General features: G+C 42.8%; 1 protein-coding gene across 8 annotated transcripts in view; it reads left to right on the top strand.

The window, feature by feature from the left end:
* Positions 1–19,655, top strand: part of abr (ABR activator of RhoGEF and GTPase) — a 153,050-nt gene that overhangs the window by 103,595 nt on the left and 29,800 nt on the right. For all 8 annotated transcript variants that reach the window (XM_074611854.1, XM_074611855.1, XM_074611862.1 and 5 more), the window contains 2 exons: positions 2,372–2,469; positions 2,578–2,709. In XM_074611854.1, the coding sequence (XP_074467955.1) occupies positions 2,372–2,469; positions 2,578–2,709 (230 nt within the window). The remainder of the gene's footprint in view (positions 1–2,371; positions 2,470–2,577; positions 2,710–19,655) is intronic.

The raw sequence follows: 19,655 nt of genomic DNA on the forward strand, positions 1-19,655 counted from the left end.
CTGAAAACGCGTATTATATTTATATTATTTCATTATTCAACACGGGACATTTCATAATATGACAATAGAATAGAAATAATTTCGGTTTATGTTTGTACGGCATTTTTAGGCGGACGTTTTACTGGCGTCCGGTAGTCGTTTTCAGTCCAAAACGGCGGAAGCGTTGCTTTGCTGCTGGGCGCTGATGTTACAATGCAACAAACAATTGACTTTCACGTCTTTGCATTATGCGTTACTTGGCCTCCTTGCCGGTTGGAGACGTGTAACCATGGTAACCTGTACCACCCTCATGTGACCAAAACGACGGTTTGTGAGAATCAAAGTCCGAATTCATTTAAAATATATTTTACGTCAAGCAAAGTGAAATATACTTACACTTAAATTGAAGCGTTATTGACTTAACAGAGCTGTTCGTCAACACATACCATCTCACATACTGTTTTAGCATACTTAATAGAATTTCGGATGCAACCTGAGAGAAATACTTTTTTCCAAACACAACCAACGACTGTTTTTAGTCATAAAATGTGCCAAACATTGCATCCGTTCGCTTCAGTATAAACTAGCTGGATCAGTTTCGATACTTCAAAAACGATATCCCATCTCTTCACTGCAACAGACTCTGACAGGTAGTTTGTGTATTCCGGTGATGTCGGATGTCAAAGCAGCGGTGACGGCCTTCGGAAGCGTACGATAACTGCTTCATTTTTATAAATATCCCCCAGATGGTCACACTGAATTCCTCTTTACCGAACTTCCCTCATACCACCAGCGCTAATCTCTTCCTCACTGGGAGTAATTATGCCAGAGCCTTTCAGGATGCTGAGACAACAAACAAAGAAGGAATGAAACCAGATGGAATGACATTCCATTATACTGTATGGTCCTGTTAGTGATGGTTAAACGGCTGCGTATGTGAATGTTTGCTCCAGTCAGTCGTAGCTCACCAAGGTGTTATCTCTCCTTAACCAAAGCACAGGTCAGGCTGTTGTTTTTGGATGTTGCGGTGTTTGTGAACACATTCTCTGTCATTCTGCGAGTGTTTTATATGTATATGAGATTCAACCGGCCCCGCCGCCTCTGTCTCTGTGACTCTCCTGGCGAGAAAGGTCGAGCAGTACATCCATCCATCATGCTGTCAGATGGGGGTTAACCCGAGGGACCAGGTCCAGGCCGCGGGACGTACTATTGACACTTTACAGACAGCCGGCAGCGAAGTCTGCAGGAAGCGCTGCGGCAGCAGTTAAAGAAACACATTAACAGACTTAATTGCTCCGTGTAAGAATTGAGTGTGAGCTGATCCCAGAGGAGCACCGTCTGGCTGTGGTATGAGAATGTAATGGAAGAGGAATGATGTGTACACAGGAAGGAGATTGATGTCTGTCAGCTGACAAACTACAACACATCGACAATTTAAAGGGCCTTTTCTTTTTCTTTGATGGAACGTAACCTTTTTTTTAAGTGCACATTCATTACAAATCTGATACCAGAATTAGATACTCACTTCCTGTCATGGTGAAAACCTGCTTTTGCAATTCTAAACATTTCTACTTGAGAATGAGTTCAGGTGTGGATGACACTTTTGAAGGTGTCTGTTTATATTTATATTTGGCTGGTGTGATTTTGACTGCTGCTGAACTTTGATGGGGATGCATATGCTGCAAAGTGATGTCAGTGAAACATTGCCTTTAGCGCTACAAATATTGATCCAGCTTTGGCAGCACAGAATTACTTTCATTCAAAGGGATGTGCCGTTCTCTGGAGAGTGAATTTATAAGATACACGAGTATAGAGCTGAAACGGTTAGGCGCTTAATGGATTAGGGTGATTCATTTGAAAATGAATCAGCAACTATTTTAGTAATCGATTAAGTGTTTAAGTAACTTTTTGATTGGACAAAACAAGACATTTTAAGATCTCATTATGGGAATTTTTTTGGTATTTGCTGACATTTTCTAAACTAAACGCTTAATCGAGAAAATAATTGGTAGATTATACGATTAATTAAAATAATTGTTGCAGCTCTACGTGTGTGTTAAACAATATGAAAACATGATTTAAGTGTAGAGAAACTAATCAACAAGAAATATTCTTGGCCTTTAATCACGTTCATCTCCATACAATGACATCATTGCCCACTAAAGGTCTGTTTTAATGTCTGTAATAACTATTTAATAGCTGCACTTTTACTACAAGATGATAAAAATGGGATTAACAGAGGCATGTTATTTGACTCTCCAGTCCACAGTGTTGCACAGTAACATTATGATATCTCATAAAATTACACACGCATCATGTCACAATGAACCTAAATGTGTATTCAGTGCTTTTCAGTGGTCAGTGTTCTTGATGGATCTGTGTTTCCTCCTAGATCTATACTGCACCCTTGAAGTGGACTCGTATGGATACTTTGTCAGCAAGGCCAAGACCCGTGTCTTCAGAGACACCTCGGAGCCACAGTGGAACGAAGTCAGTCACAAAGACACCTCCTTTTACAGTGTCCAATCGCTGCATTTTTGTCGCTATGCAATAGCAAATGTTTTATTCACCTTTTTCTGTATCTGTGTGGTTGAACAGGAGTTTGAGATCGAGTTGGAGGGCTCCCAGTACCTGCGGATCCTGTGCTACGAGACGTGTTACGACAAAAGCAAGCTCAACAAGGACGACAACGAGATTGTGGACAAGATCATGGGCAAAGGGTCAGTCCAGGTAAGAGGACGGCATGCTTTACAGGCCATCACGGACATACACAAAGAGAGACGTCTGTGTCCTCTTGGGGACGTTTCCCAACATGTGACTCATTTTAATTAGATGTCTAGCCTCGACGCACAACGGAGCGGTTTTGCCGAGGTGGCCTCTAATGACGCTGGTTGGATTAATAGTCTGACAGAGAGTTTGTTTAAGGGGGGTTTCCTCTGTCTTGTTGTGAGAAACGCTCCTATAAAAATCCCTTTTCAGTCTTGTTAACTAGATCCTGCCTACACAGTGGAACCTGCGGTTTCTTGGTATTAAGGCAAAAGGCTGCTCTCCGCTCTGCATCGTTGTTTAGGTTTTGCATAAGCAGAGGAGTCATATTTCCATTTTTCCAGAACTTCTTTGGAAAATGTGTTTGGTCAAGTGAAGCTTGACTCCTGTCATTTTTCCTGCAGTTCAGTCCAATTGCTGCTGCTGCGGTTTCCTCCTCTGCAATCGACAGAGCATCTCTTTATGAATTCAGGTCAACTTTGAGGGTTTTTAGTGGCTCTTATCATCAGTTAACGTCCTCATGTTCCTCTCAAGTGATGCACGTGTCAGAGGCGAGCTTGTAGCAGGTTATTTTTGAACCCGCTTCCAAACTCAACAGAAGATATAAATCAGTTAAAACTTTTCGGAATGTGTTTGTTGCGGCTGCACGTAGAATAACATTTGTAGTTGCTGGTAAAAAGCAGCATCACTGACAAGTTGCACCGCGAAATGCAAATCTCCTGTCTAACGTAGAGAGAAAAGTGGGGCAAACATGAATCATTCACGTAACGTTGCATTTCAAAGGAAAGGACGCATCTCAAAAAATTTCTTCATAAATCTTATGTTCTTCGGTGGGTATGTTGTTTCTCTGCTGTATGTCTTTCAAACGGTCTTTGAATGGGAACAAAAAGACACCACAACATATTTGTTGTAGCATTTCCTGTTTTGGCACCACCACTTTCCATGCTTTTCTCATTCGGTTTGATGATTTGTGTTGTCTTTGATTTCCTCTGAAGACCAAGTGGGAATGAGAGTGTGCATCACGCAGGCATACTTTTCTTCTTCGACTGTATCAGATCCACATGCATCTTAATGTGGCATTGGATTTATTCTTATTACGACCTTGGATGTTTTCTAAAATAATGAATTGAGACACCCACAGTATTTCCCTCTGAGACGAAGTGGAGTCCAGTTCGTTAGCTTGCCTCCATGACTGCAGGAGGGCTGTGTTTGCGTGCCAGTTTGTTTCATATGTGGCAGCGGGGTGTTGAAAATGGTCAGAGGATGGGATCACAGCGGGCCAAAACAAAAACAGATCGGACCAGAATGGAAATTTCAAATGAGAACATACCGGCTGTAGCATCGTTGTCGGAGAAGCCAGTATTTCAATTGAGCATGTAATCCGTAATCTCTGATGACCCATCATGGTCATTTTATGAATTATTGCAGTAAATATATTACATATTGGTCCTTTAAAAATGAATGAATGACAACTATAGCAGCTACTGTAAGTCTGAGAAACATACATTGCTTCAGTGTACTTCAGTTGGTTTGTGTGTTTTGTAAAGTTTGCTGGGAAGTGGCTGGAAGCCGGCTGGCAGTCGAATGATCTTCAGCTAGGAGGGTGAAATTCTAGGTTTGCTGCATCTGTACTGTATGTAGATGATGTAAATCTATTTATAGTTACCTGTTAATCTGCACTTCTGAGTGTAGTGTGGTAGAAAATAATGAAACCAGCCTGTGTGATTGGGTTAATTGGGTCAGGAGTTGACTCCTGAAGAACGATTGGCTGACCTATGAGAGGATTAAAAAGTAATTACGCACATGCATGTATGTGCGTATAAAGTCATTGTTAAAGCAGAAAAAGGACTTCTTCACAATTATACTTACCGGTAGTTAGTTGGTTAGTGTGCTGTGTTTTTAAACATGCACTCCTCAGCTGTCACAGAATACATTTTAGAATTAGTTTTACATAGAACCAATACAGATTAATAACACACTCTTTAATCCCCTTTCCTTTGTGAAAGGGGTCTATTCCGTCTTTCCACATAAGGTACTGTGGTTCATCAATGCTACCGCGTTGTATCTTCTATGACAGTAAAACCAACCCTCCCTGGTATGGCTGCCAGTCACAGAGACAAACGCTGCTGCTGCTGCTGGGAACATCCACTTCCAGCCAACAACAGCCAAAAAAACAAATAAATACGCCACATGTTCTCTGGCTCGCTGTGAGAAGGGGGAAAATAGAGAGAGGGGGATAGAAATAGAGAGAAAGAGCGAGAATGGCATGTTCTATCCCAGAGTCTGAGAGGGTGGGAATGGTGTGTTTGTGTACTGTAGAGCGGGGTTGTGTACTGTAGAAAAAAGTAGCCTATTTTTAAAAGAGTCTCCACTGATTGTATCAGCTGTGTAGAGATGATAAGTCAATTATTAGACGATCGACAGAAAAGTAATTGGCAACTATTTTGTCAAATAATTGTTTTAGTCAAGCAAAAATGCAAAATATTTACTGGTTCCAGCTTCTTAAATGTGAAGATTTGTTGCCTTTCTTCATCATATAGGATAGTAACTGAATAGCTTTGGGTTTTGGACTGTTGGTTTGACATTTGAAGACATCACCTTGGGTTTGTGACAAAATTATATCAGGCATTTTTCACTATTTTCTGACATTTTATAGACGAAAACAATAATCAGTTTTAAAGTTTTCTTCAGTATCAAAGTAATCCAGTGATAGCTGTCTGTACACTGCAAATGGGAATCGCTAATTCAGCATACTTTTAATGATGCCAATTTGCCAGAGGCTAAAAACAAGGTTGTGGCTCTCAGCTAACAACCTGACTTCATAGCAACATTACGCTTCCTATTTCCATCCCCCAAATCTCCCAAATTATGGGAACTATAGTTCCAGATCATGGCCAACACCACATGGTGCTGGATGCTAGGACGTATAACTGCCTGCACAGTGTTTATGTATGGTTTAGAGACATGGTGGAGCTGATGTTTCATCACATTACGCAGATATCTCATGTCATATGGATATGGAAACTAAGTGTTGTACAATTTTACAAAGAATTAGCCAGAGGGACATCAGAGTCCAGAGTGCATACCTACAGAGACTTTCACTTGGACCCGAGCTGTTTTGCTTTCCTGGTGAAGCTGCGTTTAGAAGGAGAACTTCAATGTTTTGCTTTCCTCTCTAGAGACCCTCTGATTTATTTAACAAGCTCGTGGAATACTGACTGACCGTAAATGGGCATATTGGGCTGGAATCTTTCTTTTTTTACCCACTGCTGTTACTTCACTTTGCTACTCTGTCATCAGTGGATGTTATGATTCGAGCCAGGGGGTTTTGTTTTGATAGTGACGAGTAAACCTGTAGGATTTTCTGTAAATGGTATGCCTTTATGTACAGAAGGTATATTGTGATCACATACACACAAAAACAAAAGTGAAGGAAAAACAGTAGCGCACTCATGTTAGTTTGATTTAGTTGCTTGTCCACGGGGGGAAATACCACCATTTATTACACAGCCCTTCACCCAACAGACGCCACACGAGCAGATAACCCCTGATCTCAGAGGTCACGTTGCTAATCCACCATTAAATGGCAACAATGTCAGGGTTTCTCTCCCCCCTGTCTCTCAAACTGGCAACACAAATGGATTCTTAAATGTCTCCGAGCAGATTTGCGAGCAATTTGGAAAGTTGATCAGTATCAGCTTCCAAAGTTGCCAGTTAAAGAAAAGTGCTGCCTCCAGTATGTTATTTCTTTGGCATGTTATCACTGATCATTTTGCTCTGTAAGCATTGATTGTCCTCTGGCTAAACAAACTTATTGTACACATTTTGTGACCTCTGCTACAATCGGAGACTTTGATTATTTTTGCTGTCAGACGTTGACGCTAGAAAAGCTCCAACGAGGAGACGGATATTTTTTAATTACAAACTCTTTAGGCTCTGACTTTGTTAATTTCTGATAATATTCCACAGCCCGCGTGATGCTTCATAAATCTCTGGTTGCCAGGATCGTGTTCAGCTTCAAAGGGACACCAAACTGAACTGACGTGAACTTGGTTACGAGCGGAAAGTGCAAACCATCTCCTGGTCTGCCTCGTGCGCTCTACAAGTTCTCCCCCAGTGACCCTCATGTGTCGGCAGTAGCTTGCAATACTTGTCTTCAGAGGACCAGTTATGTAACTGTTTAGGTTAACCGCCCCAGTGCTTTTGTGTAGCAGGAACGCATCATATCACCCGGTGTCAGCGCTGCGCTTTCATCTGGTAATCCGGGGCCCTCGTGCACCCCATCCCCAGCCTCCCCTGGGCTCACCTCTTAGGGTTTTTATCTCCTGTCTTATCAGGGGAAGACGAGTGTGTTGTCTTTCATACACCCACCAGCACCCTCAGTCATTTAGTTTGCCGCACTGTTGAGGAAGAAAGAGAAAGAGAAATAGGGAGTCCACCGCCTTGTGTTTCTCAAGGCTCTACATTTACAGAAATCATAGAAAAAAGACACTCCTTGTTACTCCAGAATTTGCCTGATGTTTTCATTTTTTTTTTGTGGTTCTAATTTGTATTACTTTTATCTACAACAGTACGGTGTTTCATATTGTGACACATTTCTTATTCTTTCAACACATGTAGTATCAGTGGTAACATATGATAATATTAATATTATTATCAGGGATCAACAATTATATTATACAGGCTTATCAATGAGTGTGATATAAGTCCAAAAAGGATCCCAAATCGGGCGACTTACTCTCATCTCTGTTAAGCATATACTCATATGAAGTCGTTTTTTATCATGATGCCCGCCCATTCTTTTAATTCTGGAGATTTGTGTGTTTCCCAGTAACTATTGTCCCAACCAGCTGCTCAAATATTCCAGAGTTATTCTCCAGAAGGGTTGGATGACCGGGCATTGAGAATCAACACGTTTTCTTCAGTATCAAAGTAATCCAGTGTTACTTTTCTGTACATCCATGGATATAGTGCAAACAGGAGCTGCTAATGGATAATTCAGCATACTTTTAATTGTGCCAATTTGCCATAGGCTAAAAAAATGGGGGCTCAAGTTGTAGCTCATAGCTAACAATCTGACTCAATAGCAACTCCCCAAAATGATGGGAACTGTCGAGAACAGTTGAGAGTCTGTCACTTAAGAGATCATGGCCAACAACACATGGTGCTGTACTGAATGTCCTCCTCCTCACAGTGTCTCATACTGTGTGTCTATAGAGGGACTGCATGTTCTCTGCAGCAGCGTCGTATGATCCTTTTATTCCTTACGAGTCATGTAACATCTCCAGTAATGTCCCCAGCAAACCTCAACCTCTCAACCTCCTCCTTCCCCATCTCCTCCCGTAATCCCTAACACTCATGCACCCCCCTCCGCGCAACACTGGGGGTTGTTTTTATTGTTTTCATAATTCGGTGGTGAACACACGTCAACCCCCCATCGCAGCGGTGTTACCGGGCTTTGGTACGCAGTAACCTGATCGTTTTGAACGGCTTCCCGGAGATAATGGGAGCCAGAGAAGTTGGGCATTAAGGAGCGAAAAAAGAGAAAAAGAGTTGCGATGAAGCCGTCGGTTCCCGGCAGCTCTTAGCTCCCTCGCCGAAGCCGAGGAGGAGCCGGACAGGGGGCGCACGCATTAGCCGGGAGTTACTGTAAAAGAACGGGTGCAGAGGGGTTGTAAAGTTTGAGGGCGAAGCATCTATCTGCACTCTCATTCCCACTTAAGAGTCCAAGCGCTTTCCTCCACATGAAGCATTAGATGCAAAGTTTGACATTTACTATACATGCTACGTGACGGTTTTATTGGTGAAAGTGACGTTGTTTGGGCTAATAGCAGCCGGCTGGCCATCTAGAGAATTAGCGGTGGAGCTTGTGGACCAGTGGCACTCAGCCAGTGCAGAAAGTGCTGGCCTCAAACTCTGATCTAATCTCTCAGCACTCGATCAAAACACCATGCCAACATCAGGCTGTCATGAGAATGAAATATAGCTTGGTGAGCGCATTTAGTAATATGTAGAGTACGTGTAAACAGTGAAGAAAATGCCATTAGAAAAGTAAGCAGATGGGGGCATTTAAAAATTAAGATAGATTTGAATTCTTCATATTTTATTGTTGTCATCTAAATAAAACTAAATCAGTGCAGCACAGAGTTAACACTAATGGGAACTAAATTAGTTTCTTCCTTTCTTTTGCTTTTCATGGAAACTGCCCAGGACTCCCGACTGAGTCTTTTTTTTTTTTCCTGTGTATTTTCTGTTGAAAATGTCTTGCCTCTGGGGCATGCAGGGTGGTGGTATTTCATGTATTATTTGTTTTGAACATGGAGCTCAGTGGTTTTAATGAGGGAGTGTGTGTGTGTGTGTGTGTGTTCAGGCTTCAGTGTGTAGGTATTAATATAAATTAGTGTCTAATAGATGGTGTCATTTATTTTGTTTCTGTCGCCCCCCTGTCATTTAGGGCTGTGATCTGTCATGTTTCCACCCTACACACCCCCTGCGGCCACACAATCACACACACACACATAGCTGTCAACACATTAACAGATGGGACCCTGCTGTGTGTGTTCAGCCGCCCCGGGGACAAACCAGACTCACATACACACACAAATGGGTGATGGGCTAATGCATTGTAAATGGTATCAATAACTTCAGTCTGCTACGTTACCTGGTGTTTATTAACTTGCGTCTCCTTTGTCTGGCTAACCACCATGTGTGTGTGTGTGTGTGTGTGTGTTGGGGGTTGTAGGGGTGTGTTTGTTTGGTATCAAAGATCGTCCAAGTCCTCATTGCTCTTTTCCTCATAAACCCACTTATTCTCTGCTTTATGTTCCCTATAGTTTTCCTTTTTCACTATATATTTTTAATGAGACTCATCCCTCATAGCCTGTCTGTGTTTGAGCATATGGTGCTTTTTTTATTGATGAGTTCCAATTAAGCCGACTTCCTCATCAGACGATCCTTGATCAGTGGAGCTGATAGTAGTGTTTTGATGGATTCTCAGTCTTTCCCTGTCATCTTCCCACAAAGAAGCTCCTCTGTCACAGCCCTCACTTAGACTGCCTTTGTTCCCACTTAAAACACCAACTCCCCCCCCCCTGCCACTTGGGATATGCATGCCCTAAATAACTACATGCACTCCTGTGAGCATTCTTAGATCATGCAAACGTGCAGATACTCGCTGTTTTTCTCTCTGTGAATAGAATAGGAAAAGCCCCTGACCTGCCATATCTAGTTTATGTGCGAGTGTGAAGACAAAACCGACACATTTGATCAACATTTGTCATCCAGATTGATGCTTTTGTTGTCGTTGTTGTTGTTGTTGTTTTTCGTGGAATCAGGTGTTCTAGGCTGGGAGGAAAAAGGCAAGAACGATAAATGTATTGTCATGATGCCATCTTCTTATAGAAAATAATAGGAGGACAGCAGCAAAACCAGACCTTGGTATGTTGGACTGTCCTGACCTTACAGTACAGTCTGGTGAAGGCAGACATGTGCGTCAACATCAGTGGAATGATGTTTATCACGTAGAGCAAGTAGCCTAAATACATTTGCGTTGTGAGCAAGAATTGGATGCACTTTGACCCGCAGTTCTGCTTTCAGTTTGGTTAGTCTGCTCCATCATTACTGAAATCACTGAGTAATAACTGAGATCCAATCCAGTCTAAACAAAGTTGTTGTTAGTAAAACTCGAAAATGCGTGTCTTGGGTCAATCTTTAAAATACTGTATGAATGAATATTCAAAGTCTCAAATTACCTCAAGGGAGGACACAAATATCATATACGTTATACATGCAGTACGCACTATATGCAAAGTAGAGATGAGTCGGATGGGAATGCCATTCAGTTTGCAAGTATGAAGTCATAAACTAAAGTATTGGACAAAAAAGTCATTAAAATGTATCTTGAAGGAGCCATGAATGTCTGAACCAGAGTTCATGACAATCCATCCAATAGTTGTTTAGACATCACGAAAAGCCAAAAACAATCAACCTTGCAAAACAATACACCCGCCTGTCCACCGGAGCATAGCGTATCAGTGTCACGTTTTGCTTTGCCGAGGCTGGAATATTACACGTGTATGAAGATACTGTACCAGCAGGGGGACACATAACCACTCACTTAGATTTAAGCAACAAAACCACTTAGTTATGTTTAGGGAAAACGTCATGGTTGCCCTTAAAATAAGTACGTAAACTAAGTACAATATGTATGGAAACAACGTCACAGAAATAACTTAAAAAACACGTCACTAACGCAACTTATAAAACAAATCATTGGTCTTTGACATCGGCCTCCTGGCTGAAAGTCCTGTGTTTGTTGGACCCATCCACCTCTCCTCCCGCCCGCCTTGAGCAGTCTTTCTCACTTTTTATTCTAGGTCACTAGCTCTGAGCGTAGCATATTCACATGGACGCAGTTACATTCGGTACAGGCTACATGGCGTACACACTTATGCATTGCATGTTGCATTGCGTGTTATCGTGTCATTCACACGTCTTTTCGTGCAACCATGCTGCAAGAGGTAAAGTCAGGGTACCACCAAGGTCTGTAGGCTTCATCCACTGAGAACCATACCTGTCTTTACAAAATGTCACGCCAGTTCATCTAATAGTTGTTGAGATATTTCAGTCTGGACCAAAGTGGTGGACCCACATTGACCCCCATTGCCATCCATAGAGCCACACTGCTAGCGTGGCTAAAAACAATTATGGATTTTGACAGTGAAATTCTGATTCTAAATGTAAGCAAGCAGTTATGAGTGAAAGGATGCCAGAACTGGTTCAAATCTCTGCTGCTGCTGGACTCTGTACAAGTCGGAGGTGTTGAACAGACTTTTGATTCAGCCAAGGATAAAAAGTGAACTGTGAACCGTGTAGGAAGAGCAAAGCAAGGAAATCTTTGCCGTAGCTGTCGGATGACTAAGGACCCCGGGAAAGAATAAAGTGTGACCTCCTTCACATCTCTCGCCCTCTTTTTCCCTCGCCATTTATCCCTCTCTCTCTTTTTTTTCTCCCGGCACAAAATACAAACACACTGGACCTCAGAGATGTCGAAGGCAAGCCGGCTTTGTAATTGGTCCTCATTATAACATTACATAATGTTTCAGGGAAGTGTAATGGATTGACAACAGATGTATGATTTCCTACCATGAACATGCATATGCAGCACACGTGGAGAGCGCGGTTAGCGAGACACTGAAGGGGAAGAGATGGAGGAGGAGGAGGAGGAGGAGAATAGGAATGAGAGCCCCAGATGGTGGCCAATTATGTGATGCTGAGAGTTAAAGTGAGAACAAAGGGGCTCATCACAGCCTGAGAAATGAAATGCTCTCCAGAGAGACACCGTGAATCTCTCCACGCATTCACCACCCCCCTTTTGTCTTGTGGAAGAGTCTGGGTTCAGAAATAATTGGAATTGGTCTGAAGTAGGGACGGGGGGGTCAGCTAATACAAAAGAGTGTCATATTTGAACACGGAGGCCGTCAATGTCTACGCTCAGATAAAACCGTGAGAGGTGACAAGAGCCTCTCAGTCCAGCGGTAAGAGCTTGAATTTTCTGTTTTCACCGATCAGGATCAGTCCACTCGGCTGTTACTAAAACTTCCCAGTGCCTCTCTTTTTGTTCCAGCTGCTCAGTAGCTTTGGAGCCTGAGACTTGAAGAGAACAATGCCGAGGCTCTGCATTTGGAGACAAGAGAGAAGCAAGAAGTGGTCATTAATAATGACCAGTAGACTTTTTAACACCCCAACCTCTCGCTGTCTTTGTAACCCTGCTGCGTTTAAAACAATCTGCTCTTATCTAGTGTTCGTAGCAGGGGACTACTGCTAGCAGTCCAACAAATGGTGACAGTATATATTCTATGCTTTATCAATAAAAGAAATGAGTAGAACAGTTGTTCCATAGAAATATAATAGGAGTAGAACGGACATTCCCATTCAAGACTTTACGTCCCCACTTGTGTGTGTTGTCACCATAACAACTAACAACAATTCAACATTCAGTTCAATGTCATCTCTACTCCTATGTTTTTTTTTCCCTTTGTATCCGGGGACATTCCAAATAGGATTCAGTTTTTTTTCCCTTGGTAAATGGCATCTTTTCTTCTAATTCACATATAAACTTCACATTCACACAGTCCCTGGCTGCTCTCAAGCTGTGGATTTGTAGACAACAGATGACATTGGGGAAAGAGATTCTCCTCATCCCTCTCATCACGGTCCCAGTCTGACTCTCTGAGGGCTAAAGCTCATTTCATGCTTGGCTCTGCCTGCCAGTGCGCTGCGAGTCTCATGGATTGAATACTAGGGTCTGTGAAATCCCTGGGTGGTCAATGGATGAGTGTCCTTTTGTTTCTGCTCTGTCCCCTTTGATCTATTACCAGGGTTTACGTATTGTTTTAGGCCAGTATTTAAATCTTCATGATATGAAATTCATAGAATACGTCATCTAAAGTGGTATCGGATCATGTAAATTACATTGACACTTGTTTTTAAGCGGGTAACCTCCGGTTCTGAAAAGTGAGGCAATGTGGACGTGCCTTAAACTTGTATTCTTTCTAATAGCCAGCAGGGGGCGACTTCTCTGGTTGCAAAAAGAAGTCTGATTGTATAGAAGTCAACGAGAAAATTACCCTATTTCTCACTTGATTTATTTCCTCAGTAAACATTGTAAACATGAGTTTATGGTCTCAATCACAAGTCTTCTTCAATGCAGCATGATGTTCATTTAGTAAATTATGGTCCCATTTAGAGTCAAATAGACCATAAAGCAGGGGATGCTTTAGGGCGTTGTCCGGTCTGGTAGTTGTCCATGTTTTTGTCTTAGAACTTTAACCCCTTCACAGTTTGTTTTCAGTTCATGAAGTTAATTATAAAATGTTGGCGCCTAAAAATGTCGTATTCAGTCTTCGGTTGTACTTAGCTCCACCCTCTCGTGTCACTTCTGGTTGCAAAAATCCAAATGGCAACGATCAAAATGCTGAACTTCAAAACAGCAGTCCACAAACAAGTGGGTGACGTCACAATGACTACGTCCACTTCTTATAGGTATAAAGCACAAGATAGAAAATTCCTCAAGGTATTGGCCTCCAAAGAAAAAAGGCTGCATCAGTCATTCATAAATGCCCAAAACCAACATTTGCTTACGTTCAAGTCCTGAAGCCCTCTAGCGGCCATATTATTTATAACTCTTGTCCGTCAGGAGCAAAGGAGGACGTCGGATGAAGCTACAAATTCTGCTGAAGGGGGTAGGTCGAGGTAAATAGTTGGGTTGACAAAACGTTGGACTTTCAACACAGGAAACCACCAATCGTTTCCTGTTTCCAACCGATTTAACCATGATTGCGGCTGTTCTCTAGCTATAACCAAGGGGTTTGTAACCATGACAACGAAGGTCCCCTAACCTTAACTAAGTAGTCTCATTTGAACCCAAACCACAATGTTCCATACCTTTCCTTAACCACGTCATTTTTGTGCCTAAACCAAACCGTAACCATAATAGTGTCAGATCCTACCCATTGGAAAACGTAGAAGAAGGTCCGCTCACTGTAGCTCCCTTTAAGTGCAATTTATTGGCACATCTTAGTAAGTCCATCCTAGCCATTGCTCAGAGGTTAGTAGTTAGACATTTTTCGTATTCGCTTTATTTCCGAGACTAAACAGTTGGAAAGAGCTAGCCTGGCCCTGTCCAAAGGTAACCAAATCTGCCTACCATCACCTCTAAAGCTATCTTCTTTGTTAGTTCACACAAAAAGTGTAAAAATGGCAATTTGTAGTTTTATGGGGTTATGTGTTGGGCTGTTTCTTGGCCAGGCATATTGACTTCCTGTAGTCTTTATGCTAAGCTAAGCAAACAAGCTGCTGGCTGTAGCCTTATATTGAACAAACTGCTATGATAGTGGACTGGAATTTCTCATCTAAATCTCTTCAAGAAAGCGAATAAGCGTATGTCCCATAAATGAAACTACTCCTATCCCCCCCTTCTCCTCCACACTGTCCTCCTTCGTCCTTGGTTGACTGGTTGAACAGCTCTACAGAGACACCCCTCAGTGTCTCTCTGCCTGTTTTTCCTTTCTTAATCAGATTTCACATCAGTGCCAGAACCAAGTCTCTGACCACCAGATGCGACTTGTCTTTTTTTTTTATCCCCCAAAACCCCTGTGAGACCAGAATACTTTCTCCCCCTCTGCATCCCTTTTCCACTTGTTGTTGTTGGCAGCCTTCTGGCCCATATTAAAGTAAATGGGCCTCAGCAACACACTGTGTCCCAGCATGCATGGAGAGCCCGTTCTGGCTTTCAAGTGTCCAGTCGGGGGACCAGAGCTGTCCCTACGGCGGTAAGATTTGATGGATATCCGTCTGCAGCTGACGTTTGCTCGGGGCGGCTTTAGTTTTGAACCCGGGGGACGCTGCTGATCGGGTTTGACAGTCATGGAGCTGTTGCGTTTACTCGAAAGGCACTTTGTTAAAATGCTCTCCACGGCGGTTTGTTTAGACATGATGATTGTGCAGGAACTAAGATGCTTTCCACATGGCCATAGCTGGGGTCTGAGATTGAGCAAGTATTTGCCCAGTGTGGTTCTGCACCTCGTTATGAAGGATGGTTGATCGGCAGTGGGGCCTGTTTGAGGTTTGGTTTCTTCTAGGAATCGGAGATCTGGTGGGGAGGACGGTGGGTCAGTGGTCACAACCAGGAATAAATGGAATTACAAAGATGTGATCTTTGTTGTTTTATGCTGAATTGTAGCTTTAATCCCAAGTGTGTTGTAGTATCTCAAATACAGTAAACAAAGGTTTAGCATGGTTGGTTATTGTAGAAATTGGAAGGTCAGAGTCAACTATCAAGCGGTGTCTATAAAGCTTGTAGGAATTCAGTATCTTGGTCAAACACTTTAAAAAGGATGGATTCATTTAAATTGATTCTTATATAAGGTCATATCATAACAAAAGTGACGCTTTTCATATAGAGCATGTCAAGACTGTACTCTATAATGTAGAGACCCAACAAGAGATTCCCTGTGAGCAAGCACTCTGTGCGATAGTGGCAAGAAAGAACTTCCCTTTAATGGGTAGAAACCTTGGACAGAACCAGGCTCTGGGTGGGCGGCCATCTGCCTCAACCAGTTGGGTTGAAATGTGTTTTCCGTGTGTCGGATAGAGGTTCACAATTTTGTACTGTATGGTCAGAGTGATACTTTTTTTCTGGTCCATGATGAATGGTATAAAAGTTAGGTATAAAATTGCTACTTGTGTTACAGGGTGATCTCCCTGCTCACCACACTTCCCAACTACATCCTGTCTACTGTGTAGCGTTTCACTCTAAACGTTTTCCCCAGAAGCGGCCGTAAGAATCCGGCAGTGTAGTGTGTCAGAGGGATTTACTGACATCCTGGTTTTCTGTTCTAAAAACCTCAGGAGAAGCTTTGCAAAACATCCATGATCCAGTGACAACATTTAGTATCAGCAGAAGTGGTTCAGATCTAATGATGTTTAGACTGACTTTAGGTGGCCTTTCCCAACAAGATGGGAGAAACAGCAGCAAAACAACAAATGGTTTTTGACCATCATGGCCGTGAGAGCTTTTGATATTGTCTGTCTGTGTTTTCCAGTCACGTTTCCAGTTTATTGTTCATTGAATTGAAATTCCAATAATCTTTGAAACATGAGCCTCCCCCCCTGCTGTCTGCCAAGAGCCGTGTGTGTCTGTGTACTCATTCCTAGGGTGCTCCTCGTCCTTGAGCCCCACAGTCTTTGTTGAAGCACCTATATATCTGTGTGTATATGCCTCAGTAAGCTGTCAGCTCTATCTTTACACGCTCTGCCTGGCCCCTAAATCCCCAGTAACTCGTGAAGGACAATGCTTCTGCTGGTTGCACATTAGTAAAGGAAAAGTGTTTGTAATTCCTACCAAGACATTTTGATGAAGACGAGAGTTTATTAAGCTTCACAAACCTTTGGTTTCGTGTTTAGCTTGTGTCTCCTCCGCACCATATGCAGATGAAACAGTAGCTGACTCTTAATCAGTAGCTTGAGGTACTGCAGCTGTTATTTTTGGGTTTCTGCGTGCAGTTTCTGCGTGTTAAGAGCGCTGCAGAGGCAGCTGCTCGGCTCCTGTAGTGATCCAACCGGGTGAGTCGAGAGAGAAAGCCCCAAGCCACGAACACACACAGTGAATTTGCCCGCTAGACAGAGAGAAAAATGAGTGGACATGAAAACTGCTGGCTGGGGGGAAAATATATTTGTTAACAATGTTCTTCCCAGGCTTCTAGGAAGATTTAAAGTGGATGCAAGGTCCCTAAAATAGAGCTTTTAGCCTTTTGCCGTATTTAGACTGTGATCTTTAAACCTAATGTAAGCATGAGCTGATGTGGCTGAGATGTGGTTGATTATGACATAGTGGGTCAGACACTAATAAACAACAACATCCACTATGTGCATGACAGCTGAGAGGGGAGATTTATACGGTTTTAGTCTTTTAGCTTGGTTTTCCTTGCTAAAAGCAATTCATTTTGAATGATTACTGGTTCAATACTTGACTTAACTATTTAAAAAGCACTTCTTTACATATAAATCTATATGGATTTTGTACTACCATGTGTTTTTTTGGCTGTTTTATGAGTCTTTTCTCATAAGGTGTTTAGGTCATGGCTCAGACCTGCGTGCTTTCGTGTTCGTTTTCCCTCTCTTCACATTTCAGCAAGTCCCGGTGACCTTTCCATATTCCTTCCACTCCACTTATCAGAGTGCTACACGGCCTCTCCATGTTTAATGTAAATGCAGTCAGGTAGTGTACTGTAATACTGAGATGACTTCTGACTTATCCATAATGATTTTTAGCTTCATCTACAGGATGTACGCTCTGCAAAACCCCATCCCCCCCCGGCTACCTCCAGCGGATCAAGTTTTCATAACTTGGGTTATTGCAAAGGCTTTGAGTTGTTGTGGAGTCTATGACTTCCCATGACATTATGCTGCTCATATGGCAAGAACCGTGAGCAGTGCCAGGCATTTGATCCTGCTTTATGACTTCCTGTCCCAGGGCGAGGGAGGGAGGGATGTTGCCTATTTCCTGCTCGGACTGTGCAGGCCGCACTGAACTGGGCTGGTGTACTAATCGCACGGGCCCTTATCTAATTTGTTTTTATTTTTATCAGTAAATATCGGAAACCCCTCCCACCGTTAGAAGTCCAAAAACTGTGGCTTTATTAAATGAGGTTTTGTAGTATTATTGTTGTCTGCATTCATAGCTGATGATGCCGTTCTTTTCCAGGTCTGCTTTACAAATGTGCTGCTGACAGCTGGCCACCCTGACAGGTGTTTACCTCCACTAATGTAACTAAACAGTCCTCACTTGGCAGATATACATACGCTGTAATGAGTTAAAATGATGTAAACGTATAACGATAATGGTTATAAGATGGATTCTACGATATTGTTTAACCCTTTTAGCAGCCGTAATAACAAATCTCTTAATCGGCTTCTTGAATTCTGACCTGGGACCTGCAGCATTGGGCCCCCTTTCGCCACCACAAATGAGGCTAATGATGATGTAATTGTTATCACGTGGAGGAAATGTTTCTAAAGTCCCTCCAGGCTCCCTGCGAGGATGTTTTGAACTTGTCAGCTGTGTAAAAGATGAGGTCATCGCCAGTGCGGTTAGCTAGTGTTTACGACCCCACCGAAATCCAGCTCTGGTGCTGCAGAGCAGACTGATGCCACATGTGACATGTCAGGGTTCAAAGCATTTCAAATTGATCTTCTGCTTTTTTCCACACATTAAGGAATGTTAAACCTCCTATGGAGAAAAACAGCTTTAAGGGATAGTTCTTATCCATAGTCAGTGTATCACCTACAGTAGATGATGGTCGGCACGCCTCCAGCTTGGAGAAACAGACAGGAGTTACCGCACGGAACCAAAGCAATTTCTTTTAGGTGGCTAAAATCCGTTTTGCTGCCGGCCCCGTCCACAGCAGTACATTGCTTTGTTTCCGTGCGGTAACTCCTGTCTGCTTCTCCAAGCTGGGGGCATACCTACCGTCATCTACTGTAGGTAATACACCAAAGTACCTCATACAGCCTCACTTTTAAAAACCCAAACTATCCCTTTAAGTTTGCAGCTCAGCCTCGCACTTTTTAAACAAAAACACAACATCAAGTGACACGTACTGATCAAAATTTGTATTCTAATGTCAGCAATTTATGCACTCTCTCTCATAACGTTGCCTTTGTTATTATGCAAAACTTGAGCAAGGCACAGTTGGAAATGAACCACTTTAAAATACTCCACTGTTAAAATGTACCCGTTTAAGTAACCTTGCATAAAAACACCGTTCCCTCCAGCTCCGAGTGTTCCTCAGATGACGAGTGCTCTCTGTGCATTGCTTCGCTCGAAGCAGCCTGTTGCATAACCAGCGTGTCGTGCTCAATTCATCTGAGCATTTTTTTTTTCTTTTTTTTTTTTTTAAACGTCCCTGACAGAATCATAAAATGTGTTGATCCGGCGGGGGCGCCCGCTGGAGTGTTGTACCTGTTCCCTCTGCTGGTCCTGCTTTCAAAGAGCTGAGTGGGTGTTTATGAGGGAGGGCACATCAGAAGTCTGTTTCACAGAGTCACAAATTGTGTGAATTATGTAATGTGCGTTGTATAATAGCCGGGAGAGGGGCGCGTACTGTATGTGTGTGTGTGTGTGTGTGTTCCAGGAGCTGCGGAGGAGTTGTTTGGGTTGATTGCATCTCTGCCTACTTGTATCTTCTCCTCTCCCCGCGGTGTTTCACTCAGCCAGCGTGAAGGAGGCAGGTCAGCTCTGGTTAGATAGAAGCCACCGTGATCCGGCCTCACTAATCCTGCCACTGGCTGCTCGGTATCGATCATCGGTGTTTCGTCTCCAAGCCGTCTTCTTTATCTGTGAATTGGAA

This window comes from Sebastes fasciatus, chromosome 16 (genome assembly GCF_043250625.1).
Source record: "Sebastes fasciatus isolate fSebFas1 chromosome 16, fSebFas1.pri, whole genome shotgun sequence".
NCBI lineage: Eukaryota > Metazoa > Chordata > Actinopteri > Perciformes > Sebastidae > Sebastes > Sebastes fasciatus.